Source organism: Chrysochloris asiatica, unplaced genomic scaffold, assembly GCF_000296735.1.
Source record: "Chrysochloris asiatica unplaced genomic scaffold, ChrAsi1.0 scaffold00032, whole genome shotgun sequence".
Classification (NCBI taxonomy): Eukaryota; Metazoa; Chordata; class Mammalia; order Afrosoricida; family Chrysochloridae; genus Chrysochloris; species Chrysochloris asiatica.
In genome coordinates this window covers 19963917-19977736 of record NW_006408550.1, presented here as the reverse complement: position 1 = coordinate 19977736, position 13820 = coordinate 19963917, and the positions used below count along the sequence as shown (strand labels likewise).

General features: G+C 40.3%; 1 protein-coding gene across 7 annotated transcripts in view; it reads left to right on the top strand.

Annotated features, from left to right (window-relative positions):
* The first annotated feature begins 196 nt into the window (after window positions 1–196).
* The window catches only part of CADPS2 (Ca++-dependent secretion activator 2), a 613140-nt gene continuing 599516 nt past the window's right edge, over window positions 197–13820 (top strand). For 6 of the 7 annotated variants that reach the window (XM_006859330.1, XM_006859327.1, XM_006859329.1 and 3 more), the window contains exon 1: window positions 199–537. In XM_006859330.1, the coding sequence (XP_006859392.1) occupies window positions 199–537 (339 nt within the window). Of the gene's footprint in view, window positions 538–13820 lie in introns of all 7 variants that reach the window. The other variant, XM_006859326.1, reaches the window with a different exon arrangement.

The window sequence follows — 13820 nt, the reverse complement described above, 5'->3', positions numbered from 1 at the left end:
GCTCCCCTCTCCCCCGCCCGGCGCTTCTCTGGCTCCTGCCCGCCCCCAGCGCCCTGGTGGTAAGAACACTCCGGTCTCCAACTCGACGTGTCCGGAAAGCCCCGGCCACTTTCCCTTTCGGTCTGCGGCCACACTGCTGGCCCCGCGCTCGCTGGGACCCGAGGGCGCAGTCGCCGGGGTGAGGCCCCCCCGATCACCATGCTGGACCCGTCCTCCAGCGAAGAGGAGTCCGACGAGGGGCTGGAAGAGGAGAGCCGCGATGTGCTGGTGGCGGCCAGCGGCCCGCAGCGACCGCCGCCGGCCCCGGCTCGGGAAGGGCGGCGGGACACGGTGGGGCGCTCAGGCGGCAGCGGCGTGGCCAGACCCCGGAGTCCGAGTCCCTCGGTGCTGAGCGAGGGGCGAGATGAGCCCGAGCGACAGCTGGACGAGGAGCAGGAACGGCGGATTCGCTTGCAGCTCTATGTTTTGGTGGTCCGGTGCATCGCGTACCCCTTCAACGCCAAGCAGCCCACCGACATGGCCCGGAGGCAGCAGAAGGTGAGTTGCTGAAGCAGGCGCTTCCTGCTGGTACTTCTACCTGGGTTCTCTCCTGGGAGAGCTGCGGGACCGTCTGGTCACAGTCCTTTTGCTAGGCGCAGGACACGGTGTGTTTGTAAGGCTTTGAGGGCAAAGGCATCTTTTGGGGGCGGCGGGGGTGGGCAGAGGATGCTTTAGCTGGCCGGGAGCGGGTTGTAAATGTTACATCTTCTCCCCTTGGTTGACAGAAGTTGACACATCATCCGTGAGACCAAGATGGACTGTCAATGCCCACCACCGAGTAGGGACTTGCTCCCCGCAGTGTGGACTCTAGCCGGATTAGAATACAACTCCCTGTAACTTTCATTTCTTTTCAGACACAGCTCCAGCAATACCTAGCCTGACTGGGTGGTGCACCCCTGCCACCTAGCCTGGCTGGGTATTACAGGAGCTGTGTCTGGAAACAGAACCACTAGATGAAACAGGTGCTGTCTGACTACTTTCTCCAGTAGGGTAAACGGGTTGAAATTCTCTGGGAATAAAAAACAAAGTTCAATTGACAAGTTTCTTAAACAAACATAGTATCAAATCCAAACATAAGGTATGCAGCTTTGTGGAGGTGCTCTGGGGTAGGCCTAATGCACCCCACTGTTAATACAAGAATAAAAGATTGGTACATAATCACTTGTAACAAATGTTTTCTCTCTTTTCTTTCTCCCTAAAGAGGGAAGGGGTTGGCTTCTCATGAAATGTGTGCCAACTTTAGTTTTAACACAAGACCCCAGAGGTCTAAATGTTCTGTAGCAGACAAACCTAAAGAAGGTAAATGGCTCTAATTGGGTAAATGTTTACAATGGAAATTGTCTTAAGAAATCGTTTAAAATAGAATGTTGAACCTGAAAGGTTTTGCAGAAATCTTTAATAGTCTCAGTTTTCAGCAAGAGGAGAGACCCAGAGAGATTGTCCTCTGCCCTAGGCATACTGAGATGCACAGGTGCTTATTAGTTTTCTGCAATATTAACTCCAGAATCTGAGCCATTTTTAGAAAGTTGGAGAGCCTTTGAATGCTCTTGTTGAAATGTAACTATAGATCTGAGTGAAACAGTTCACTCCTCTTTGCCTTGACGGGCGGAAACTGGGCAGTGTATTGGAACCAGTCGCCATTTAATGGCAGTGTTTATGGGATGATTCCTTTTTGTTGTCAGCTAATCAGGCAGAGCCTCCAGGTAACCTCCTCCTTCACCTAGTTTAGTTCATGGAGTCAGAGGATGTTGGAATTGACGAGACCTTGGAATCTTCTAGGCAGCCTCCTCATTTTGGAGGACAGAAGAATGTCCGAGTAGCGTTTTCAGTTCCATACCCAGTTGGCATGCTGTAGACACCATTCCTCCAGGTGAATTTTGCATGCCCTATGGAATTTGTCTGGTGTACCACTCACTGTATTGCTAACTGCAAGGTCAGCTGTTCAAACCCACTTCAGAAACCCTAAAACAGGGTCCCCATGAGTTGGAACCCACTTGACGATACTTGTTAACAACAACAGCATGAAGTTTATGGTCCCTTTGCCACCGTTAGTGAGTGCTGTACATTCCAATCCAATCTGTGCCAAGCAGTCACCATTGTTAATGACTCAACTGTATAGGTCAAGCCAGCTGTCAACTTCAATAGTCATTCTTAAACGAAGTGTATGTAATTTTTGACATATATTGATTTATGACCATATACCCTGGTAGCTAACCACAAGTTCAGCAGTTCCAATCTACCAGCCTCTCTGGGGGAGAAAGATGAGGCTTTCTGCTCCCGTAAAGATTTACAGCCTTGGAACCTTATACATAGTACGTGTGAGTTGAAACTGACTTCACAGCATACAACCACCACTGCCACCAAAGTATATGAATGTCATACAGTCTCCAGTTTAATCATCCATATGGTATTTAAGCATAGTCTCAGAGCCTTAAGGGATGAAAATAATGCCTGGTGAAATTAAGGGAGATTTTTATTTGGACTATTATCCTTAAAAATATCTTTTTAAAAAAAGTCATTTACTGGGAATTTATTTACAGTGTTAGGAGCACTTGTTGCTCTTTGTAAATAAAACAAACTCCCTTCCTTATTCAAACAGCACTGATCTCTCTGACTCCTCCTGTTTAAATAAAATGTTTGTGTCTCCAGAAATTATTTGAGTTGGCATACAGGTGCATTCATAATGCTATGGAGGAAACTATTGTTCTAAATCTTTTAGGTAGTGATTGTTTTTGTTAAGTGCTATTGAGTAGGTTCTGACTCATAGCGACTCTATATAGGGTGTCTGAGGAGCTGCTGGTGTGTTTGCAATTAGCAGTCCAATTCTTATCCTACAACACCACACCAGGGCTCCTAATTTAGGTATCCCAGCCCAAATAATTCCAAGTGGTTACGAATCGGGCTGTGAACCGCAAGGTCAGCAGTTTGAAACTACCAGCTGTTCCGTGGGAGAAAGATGAGGCTTTCTGCTCCCGTAAAGATTTACAGCCTCGGAATCCCTGTACGGGGTCACTATGAGTTGGAACCGACTCCACGGCACATAACAACATCAGAAATGCAAAACACTGCATATACGAGGGGGCTTCAGAAAGTTTGTGAGTAAATGCTATCTTTTAATTCCATTTATCCATGAACTTTTTGAAGCCCCCATGTCTTATTCTATGCAAGAATATTTAGAATGCTTGGTAATTTCTATTTTCTATAAGTGGAGAGATGTCAGACTAGCTTTTGTGAATCATTTTCATTTTTATTAAACAGGAGGTCCCATAACAACTTAAGTATTTACTTTATCCAAAACTTGTTCAAAAGCCTTCCCCAAACTCCCCTTTTTATTTTTAATGTGCTGTTTGCTTAAGGGAACTGGAGAATTCTCAGTAAAGTTTCCCCCTAGGACAAAATGATGTGGGAATTTAACTGTGTTCATTTGAATTTGATGCACAGCCAATAATTAATGCCAAAAAGCTTACTTTAAGTCTTGAATCATACATACAGTTGGGTTATATAAAAGGAGTAACAGGATAATTGCAAAATCACTAATCCATTGTATATTTTTATTCCCTAGCTTCAAGTAGTAAGACATCTAGTAAAAAGGATTTAATAGCTTAAATTGTTGTCACTGAAATGCAGATCGCTGCCTATTCACTTTTCTTCAGCTTTTAGAATTTGGAAAGTCAGAAATTTAGTTTTGAAAGAAAGGGCCCTCATCTTGGAGGTAAAAAAACTTAATCACAACTAGATAAGACACTTGGAGTCCTGGTGTGGCGCTGTGGGCTAAATACTGGACAGCTAACTTCAAGGTAGGTGGTTCAAACCCACCAGTCACTCTTTGGAAACCCTATGCAGGGTTGCTGTGAGCTGGAACTGACTCGATGGCGCTGAACAGTAAGATCAGAAACTTAAAGACTCAGAGCTCACATCAGTTACAACCCTCTATTATCAAGGCTACTGCCTTCTTTGGACAGAGCAGAGCTTTAGTGGGTTTTCCCCCCCACCACTTGGCTAAAAGTAGGTCCACAAAGCTAGTAAGAGGTTATGGTGGTGGGCTCCTTGAGAAAGATTAATAGCATTACATTAATGTTAACCAACCATGCATTTCTTTACTCTTGGAAATATTACGTATAGCAATATTCAACACAGAAGAGTAATTGTGGTCAGCATATTATGCCATTCGTGCTCTCTGGTCAATGCTGATGACTTTACAGGGAACTCTGAGGGTGTGCGCAGACCAGATGATATGATCAGAGCCCCATGCCAGGTGGCCACACCACCTAAGTGAGCATGTCCATGACCTCAGCTTGACGTGAGGAGGAAGTGTCAGAGTTCTCCAGTAAGATGACTAAGAGTGAGTAGTGCTAATGCTTATTACCTTGGTTACCATTGGCCCATTCAGCACCACATAGCCATACTTGTAAGCCTTGGGTAATTGTAGAGCATTGGTTATGGTGGGATCAGAGTCTGATCATCAGTTTTGAAATGAGAGCAAACTAGTTATGATTAATAAAGGCAGTTTGTCAAATATTTAGAAAAATGCAAACTTTGGAAAACAATAAAAGGGGTTCTTGGTGGTGGAAAGGCAGGAAGAATCTGATAAAACTCATGACCACCATACAGGAAGATAAGTTTGCCCACTTCTGTTGAATGCGGGTTTCCTGTCTGCACGTTTCAGCCTGTGACTATGTTTCAGGTGACTGTGATGTCATGTGGTAATTGTTTTATTTAGCCAGTGGTCTGGGGTTTCTAGTCAATGTTTACTCTGTTCATCGTCAGTATCATTTTTTTTTTAATTCAGTAAAAGCCAATTAATTTGTTGCTAAGAAGCCAACTCTTAACGTTTTCAACAAGAAATAATGAAAATGGAATTACAGAACTTAAAATGGTATCTAAGAACTTTTCATATGATTTATATATTTGTGTTCTCTTGGTTTCTGTGTGCCTTATAACTGTAATCACACTCAACAGTACCTTATTAAACCTTTTCATATAATAATCACTCACACCATGATTTGCTATGCTAATACTTAGTGTGAGAAATGTGTAAAAATAACATCCTGGAATTGCAAATGGTAGGCCAGTAAGCTTCCAAAGCAAAATGGATCTAGAGAAGAGCATTGTTGTTAAATAGTATTAACTGGATTAATATACAAGGGTATATTTTTTTGGGTACACCTCTCCCTATGATATCTTGTGCTACAATTAAGTGAGCACTTTTATTTCTCTAGTAGTCTTTCCTATTTTTTATCTTCTGATCGTTTAAATGCTTCTAAGTATTTAAATTTAGATATATACAAACACACACAGAGGTGAGTCAAAGCTTGCCCACACTCTGGTTGTATTAAAATGCCCATCCCTATCTAAGACTGATGACAACATTAAGCGTGTTCATGAAATGATTCTGATGAATAGACCAGTGACAGTGCATTATGTGGCAAATCACTTGCAAACTGACCATGGCTCTGCCTATGAAATAATCCATGATAGACTTGGGTATCAAAAAATGTGTGGGAAAAGGCCACCGGAGCAATTCATGGAAGAGCATCAATGGAAGCGTTTGGACATCTGCATATAAAATTTGGACCAATACTGGAAGGAAGGTAAAAGTTTCGTGAAAAAGACTCGTTACTGTAACAAGACATGGATTCATCACTACGAGCCTGAAAGTAAACCGTAGAGTATGGAATGGAAATATCCTCAATTGCTGACCAAGAAAAAGTTTAAAAGTCAACCATCAGCTGGAAAATTGATGCTTGTGGTTTTCTGGGATTCCAAAGGGCCCACTGAGAGTATTGGAAAAGTATTCGGAGAAAGGTTCAACCTTCAACAGTGCTCTTTACAGTGAGATGCTCACTGAAGAGCTGAAGCCTTAACTTCAGATTTAAAGCAGAGGACTGCTATCCAAGGACTTTGTGATCTTGCGTGACAATGCACATCCATACACCTCTGCCCACATTGTTGACACTCTGCAAATACTTTGTTTTAAGCTGTTAAAGCATCCTTCTTCTAGCCCTGATCTTGCTCCATTAGACTTTAACCTGTTTGGTCCCCTGAAAGCAGCCCTTCAAGGACAAAGATTCACCTCTGATGACGAAGTGAAAACAGTGGTGAATTTATGGTTTGCAGTTCAATCTACAACATTTTTTAACAATTACATGAAAACTTGTTGACAGATGGTCAAAGTATATTGATGATGTATTTTTGTTGTTTAAAAGTTGATTAAAATAAATTCTACACCTAGAGTGTGGACAATTTTGACTCACTATATATATAGTCAAGGAGCTCTGGTAGCATAGTGGTTATGAATCAGGCTGCAAACCTTAAGGTCAGCAGTTTGAAACTACCAGCTGTTCCACGGGAGAAAGATAAGACTTTCTGCTCCTGTAAAGATCTACAGCCTCTCTATGAGTCTGAACCGACTCCACAGCACATAACCACCACCATATATATATATAGTCACCCACCTTTAGATTAGTATCCAGGACCATCCTGTGGTGTGCAAGAACTCAGGAAATGTCTGCTGAATATATGTTGTTGTTGTTAAGTGTTGTCGAGTCATTTCTAACTCATAACAACCCTGTATAGAGTTTCTGAGGAGCAGCTGGTGCGTTTGAACTGCTGACCTTGTGGTTCATAGTCCTTTGCTGATCCTACAGCGTCACACCAGGAATCCTTAAAAACAGACAGCACTGGTATTCCCAGGTGGTCTCCCATTCACGTATTTACCAGGCTTGACCCTGCTTAGCTTCTGACATCAGACAAGATCGGGTGCATTCAGGGCTCAATATATCAAAGTGTCTTATTTCAAAAATGTCTCAAAAAACGTATGAGACTAAGGTAGTTGTTAGGTGCTGTTGAGTTGGCTCTGAATGGCATACTGCCCTGTCCTGAGCTATGTTCACAATTGTTGTTATGTTTGAGCCCAGTGCTGCTGCCACCATGTCAGTCCGTCTCCCTGGGAGTTTTCCCCTTTTTCTCCGACCCTCTACTTTTCCAAGCATGATGTCTTTCTCCAGGACTGGTCCCTCCTGGTAATACATACAAAGTACGAGCGTCAAAGTCTCGCCGTCACCCATTCTGAAGAGCATCTGGCTGTTTCTTCCAACACAGATTTGTTTGTTCTCTGTCAGTCTTTGGAACTGTCGATACTATTTTTTAACACTATAATTCAAATGCACTGATTTTTCTATGGTCTTCATTATCCATTGTCCAGTTTTCCTTGGAAACCCTGTAAAGGGTTGCTATGAGTCAGAACCGACTCCACGGTACATAACCACCACCACCATATAGTGATTGAAAATACAGTGGCTTGAGTCAGGCACACCATAATCTTCAAACTGATAGCTTTGCCTTTTCACACTATAAAGAGGTCTTTTACAGCAGATTGGCTTAATACAAAATATCATTTGATTTGTTGACTGCTGCTTTCATGAGTGTTGATTATGGATCCAAGCAAAATGAAGTCTTTGACAGCTTCAGTTAAGGTAGAGAAAAGATTATATAAACACAAGTTGGAAGGGCCTTCTATTCTGTGGAAACAAGTGCTGCTAAACATGTGTTGAAACTTTAGGTCTTACGTCTCTCTTTTAAAGAAAATCATAAAAATATTGCTACTTGTTGGGGTAGAACCAGTGACTTAAAAGTGACATTTCCCCAAAGCCATTACCAAACCCAGAGATGGATGAGCAGTAGCCCCACAATGTGCCTGGCTTCCTCTGCCTGTGTGTTTTCACTGGATGTGTGGATTAATTTAGCCTTATGTTCTTTGGGTTTTGGTAAATTACGGTACAAACACAGAAGGCAGGGGTGATGTTGCTTGTGGCTTTTAATAATATGGAATACATTGTCCTCTGGGGAGAAGAGTTAAAAACCACACAGTAAAGTAAAGCATCAGACTAGACTTAAAACAGTGTCTCAGGGAAAAATGCTTGTTGTTCCAACTGATTTTATCTATCCCTCTATGTGATGTCCTGAGACCACAGCACTTAGGATGGTGAAATGAATTGTCCTAATGAGAACTCAGATGGATTAAGTGATATTGGTGTTTGCTCCTTTTCTTGAAAAATGAAATCAGTTGCAATTTTGATACACAATGACTGCTTGCAAAAGAGAAATAATTAGGTGATGTGCTGCAGGCTATGAAATTATGTTAGTATTGTTATCATTTATTCGTTATAAAACTACAGATTGTTCACTAGATAACCACAGGAAGGAAATATAGGTGAGTGAGGCAAGCCTGAAAGCTGCTTTCCAGGCCTAAGGTGAAACAGGAGGGAGGTTTTGGTGAAATCTCAGTGTTGGAGTTCACACTAGTGATGTCTAGCTGAGGAGTGTGTTTCACAAAGGTCTTCCGAGTGTGTTCTTGGGCGGAATGTGTTCTTAATGTATGTAATAGTAATGCATAAAGGTCTTTCAAAAAGTAAACTTTGTAAGCTATTCTCAACTATTATTATCATTATTAAGCCTACGCAAACAAGAATTTATCCAAGACTGTTTTGCAATATTTCTGCTGTCTCCAAAATTCTAGTATTAGGCATGCATCAGAGAAAAACCTCTATCTTCTTCTGTTTCTATGCATAGATTACAGTTGTTGGTTTGCTGGGGAGATTCTCCTACTTTTTAGCACTTCCCTGATAAGTTGCTTTGCTTCTTGACAAGTCATCACCTCAGTTTGCAAACTTTATGGTTTAAATATTTTCATTTTATAACCTTTATCAAGTTAGTGATGAATTTTTACAATGTAAATGTTACTGAGACAGAGTATCAATGATTTAAAGGCTATGTTTGACAATTTAATAGCTGAGATGACATTTAATTTACTCCTTTTTTATTGCTTGTGAGGGTAAATTTGTGTGTGTGTATGGGTATGAACAAATGGTCTAATACCCTTTTACTGTTTCTGTTGAGATTTTGGTATTATTTATTAATTGATGTGAGCCCTTTTTCAATATATCGAGCATAATGTTCCATTGTAGAGGATGTTTTTGTGGTCTGTTTGCCTTCATTAAAAAAAAAAAAATTGTTGTTTTTGAACATCATTTTATTAATATTTTCCTTAATGACTCCTGATTTTTTATTTATACTCTTAGATAATAAACTTCATATCTTGAATTACAGTTTGTGGTGAGGCGTTGGCTTTATTTATTTTTCCAATTAGTGAAGCAATTGTTATAGCCTAGTTTTTTGATTAAGCTTTACTTTTATTACAAAGCTGTAAGGCAAAATTAATCATATTAATTTGTGAATGCTCAAATAGTCATTGAGTCCTTATTCAGTATGATGCTTCATTTTCTGCTTTGCATTCAGAATGAAAGTATGTAAAGCTATGAATTTACCTCTAGGTACAGTTTGGCATCAGCCCATATGTTATGTTACAAAACTTTAACAAATTTTCCTTCTAATTAGTCTGTATTTGAGACTTTATTATTATCGTTTTCCTTTAAGCGATATTTAAATAGCTAATTATAAGACATCCTTGTGTGGTAGTGTAGGATAAGCAGTGGGCTTCTAACCAAAAGGTTAAGGTTCAAACCTTCCAGCTGCTCCTTGGAAACACTATACAGGGTCACTATGAGTTTGAACTGACTTGACATGCCTTAACAACACATTGTAAGAATAATTGAAAATTTTCAAGCAAGAAAGTTTTGTTTAGTAATATACTTCTCATTTTATTATGTTGATAAAATATGGTTCATTGAAGTATTACTGATGTTGTTATACCATTGAACATTAGTAGATATTTTGAATTTAAGATTAATAGTTTGTGCAGTTATAATCTGCCGGCGGGTCTGTGGGAGAAACATGAGACTGTCTGCTCTTGTAAAGGTTTACAGTCGCAGAAACCCTCTGTAGGGCCACTTGGAATTGCAGTCTACTTGGTGGCAGTGGGTTTGGTTTGGTTTTTAGTTTATATAGCTAATTGAGGATCCCTGGTGGCACAATGGGTAAAGTGTTGAACTGCTAACCAGAAAGTTGGCGGTTTGAACACATCAATCACTTGGAAGGAGAAAGATGAGGCTTTCTGCACCTGTAAAGATTTACAGTCTCAGAAACCTTAAGAGGCAGTTTTATTATGTCTTATAGGGTCATTGTAGGGAGTGATTCTGTATGATATGCATTGGACTGCTAACCACATGGTTGGTAGTTCAAACCCACCAGCCACTCCACAGGAGAAAGATAAAGCTTTCTGCTCCCATAAAAACTTATAGCTTCAGAAACTCTATACATAATCACTATGAGTCAGAACCAATCAAAGTCAGCTTACAACAACAACAACCACGATGGGTGCCTTGGAGTCGGAGTTGACTCATGGCAGTGAGTTCTTATATTGCTAACAATTAGCATTATTTTAGCAAACCCTCCTCTCTTATTTTTATTTTCTTGATCTGTCATTGACTGAATTATGTCACTATAAATCATGTATTTTTCAAAATATATTTACTGGATTTCTAGCCATCCTTTGGGAGCATAGTGGCTCCATACAATAAGCACTAGATTGTGAACCACAGGGTGTGTGGTCCCAGCCCACCAGCTGCTCCATGGGAGAAAGATGAGGCTTTCAGCTCTGTGTAGATTTGAAGCCTTGGAAACCCTATACAGGGTCACTGTGAGTCTTCACTGACTCCATGGCACACAACAACAGTGACAGCACTACCTGATACATGAGTTTTGATGTTAGACTTCTAGGGTTATAGAGATTCCTAACTATGTATTTATAATCAGTGAAAAGTAACTCCCTTATATCTTTTTAATGCGTGGCACCTGTGTGTGTGTGTGTGTACATAGTGGATTTTACTTTGTTAAATTTTATCATTGAGAGAAATACTCCCCTTTGGGAGTTTCTCAGAGCTAGAGATAAATGTCCATAGTACTAACACACACATCCATCTACATCTACATATGTAAAGACATACACATACATTCATATGTGTGTGTACAAAAACATGCTTTCTCTTATTTTATTGTTAAGTGTTATTGTATGTTGTTGTTGTTAGGTGCCATTGAGTTGGTACCGACTCATAGTGACCTTATGCACAGCAGAATGAAACACTGCCCGATCCTGGGCCAACCTCACTACTGTTGCCACGCTTGAGTCCATTGTTCTTATCTTTGATAATAGAGCTTGAAACATGTTATTATCCATGTTATGTTTATTGTTACTCTGTTTTCCTTTTTTTATTTATTATTTTGTTGTTTTGTGTTCCTGTCTTTTGCATCATGAACCCTATTTGTTGACTCTGAATATATCTGGGAAAAGTAGCACTGCCAGGTGCAGACGTATGTCTTGTTTTTTCAAAAGATGGTTCTCCGTGGGGAGGGTTAGGCTGCTTGTGTTTCTGGGCATTTCAGCTCTCCTCTCCTGGAGTTAGGGACAGGTAGAGTATGACAGGGTAAACATTTCCCGCTGCCCTTTTCAGGGCGTGTTCACTGTTTTGATTTGAAGGGCAGAGCACATGGCGTTGTAAGATGCCGTGTCTCCAGTTTCCATCGTGGATTATGAAGTTAGTGGACATTCCTCTCAAAATTCATCTATGTATGGTTGTTTCTTTTATTTCAGTATTGCTACCATTTTTTTATTTTAACTGTTTTCTAGAAAAATATCTAAAACTGACAATTCTGCTTTAGCTCAGAAGGCTTATAAAAAAGTAGAATGTCATAGAAACAGCTCTGATCAGTAGTAAGATAGCTCTAGCCTACATTTGTCAAGACTTGACTTTTGTAAACAGCAGCACTGCTTCTGACTCATAGTGACCCTGTATAGGGTTTACAAGGAGCGGCTGGTGAATTTGAACCACTGACCTTGTGATACATACCAACCTTATGGTCCAGTGCTTTATTCCACAGCGCCACACTAGGACTCCGTATATTATATGAGTCATATATAATCATATATAATTATGTATATTATGTAATATGGAGTTCTGGTGTGGCGTTGTATGTTCATGTGCCTGACTGTAAGATTGATTTGAACCTCCTGGCCCGCAGTTCAGCCTCACCAGCCACTCCCCAGAAACCCTATACAGGGTCTCTATGAGTCAGAACTAACTTGATGGCACTTAACAGCAATACAATATGGACCATAAATAACATCTTGATAAACAGAAAATGCTGAAGTTGTCAAGAATTTTGTCTTAATGGGATCCATAGTTAACATCCATGATAGTAGTTGTCAAGAAATCCATTCATGTATTGCATTGGACAAATCTGTTGCAAAAGATTTTAAAGTGTTTAAAAGCAAAGATGTCACCTTGAGGACAAAGGTTCACCTGACCCAGATCATGGTACTTTCAGTCTCCTCCTGTGCATTCAAAGTTGGTCATTGAATAAGGAAGACCAAAGCAGAATTGATGCACATGGTGTTGGCATAGAATATTGAATATATTCTGGTCTCCCGAAGAATAAACAAATCTGTCTTGGAAGCAGGGCAGCCAGATGCTCCTTAGAAGGGAGAATGGTGAGACATAGCCTCACATACTGAGGACATGGTATGGTATTCGGTGGTGCAGGACCAAATAGTGTTTTGTTCTGCTGTACATAAGGTTGTTATGAGTCAGAGTTGACTCAATGGAATTTAACAACATCATACATATTTAAGAGATATGTGATATAGAGATACACAGTTCAATCTAACACAGACAGAAACAGAATCAAGTAGATTGAGATGTTGTGTTTTTGGTCCTTGAACTAGATGGAGATTGACAAGACAATTATTTGCATCTAAGGGAAGAATTCTGTACATGAGAGAGAAATTGGAGCGTTGTCATATGGATGATAATTGAAGTGAAGGACTTGAAATAGATGACTTAAATCAAGATAATCCAACAAAGAGATGATTTTAATGCCTTAGCTTTAAAGAACTGTAGTGTTTTAAAAACAGGAGAGAAGGCTGCATAGGCAAAAGAAATGGTGGGAGAATGGCCAAATAGATAAGAAGAAAACTAGGATCTGTCAGTGCTACAGAAACTAAGGGAAAAGCTATTTAATGGAGGGCATACAAAATGTCAAGTGCTACTAAGAGATCAAGTAAGATGGGGAATGAGAAATGTTAATTGGATTTAACAATATGAAGGTGATCCCAATATTGGTGACCCTAGCAAGTTATTTTATACATTGACATTCATACATTGTCATTCCTAAACTGTATTTTGTAACCTGAATTCAGCGTGCCTTATATCAGCTGCTGAACAGCATGAATGGCTTAGCTACTGATAATTAAGCTTCAGCTGAACTTCTCTTTATATAGCCTTAAAAAACATTATAATGTTTTTTAGACACATATTTTTTATTTAAACACATATTAATCTATGTATGTACAAGAGGGCTTTGAAAGTTTGTAGGGAAATGGAGTTAAAAGATAATGGAATTTTTCCAAGAACTTTCTGAAGCTCCTTCATATACACTATGCATATGAAGTGGCTCCGGAAAGTTCACAGGAAGATTCCACTATCTTTTAGTTCAATTTTCCATGCACTTTTTGAAGCCTCCTCATATGTGTTGTTTGTTAGGTGCCGTCGAGTCGATTCCACCTCATAGTGACCCTTTGCCCAACAAAATGAAACACTGCCTGTGTTTTTGCCGTCCTCTCAATTCTTACATTTGATCCCAACGCTGCTGCCGCTGTGTTAGTACGTTTCATTGGCGTCTTCCTTGTTTTTGCTGACTCTCCACTTTACCAAGGTTGAGTCTTTCTCCAGGGACTGGTCCCGCCTAATAACATGTCCGAAGTAGGAGAGATGAAGAAGTCTCACCGTTCTGGCTTCCGAGATCTGAAATCCATATCCTAACTGTAA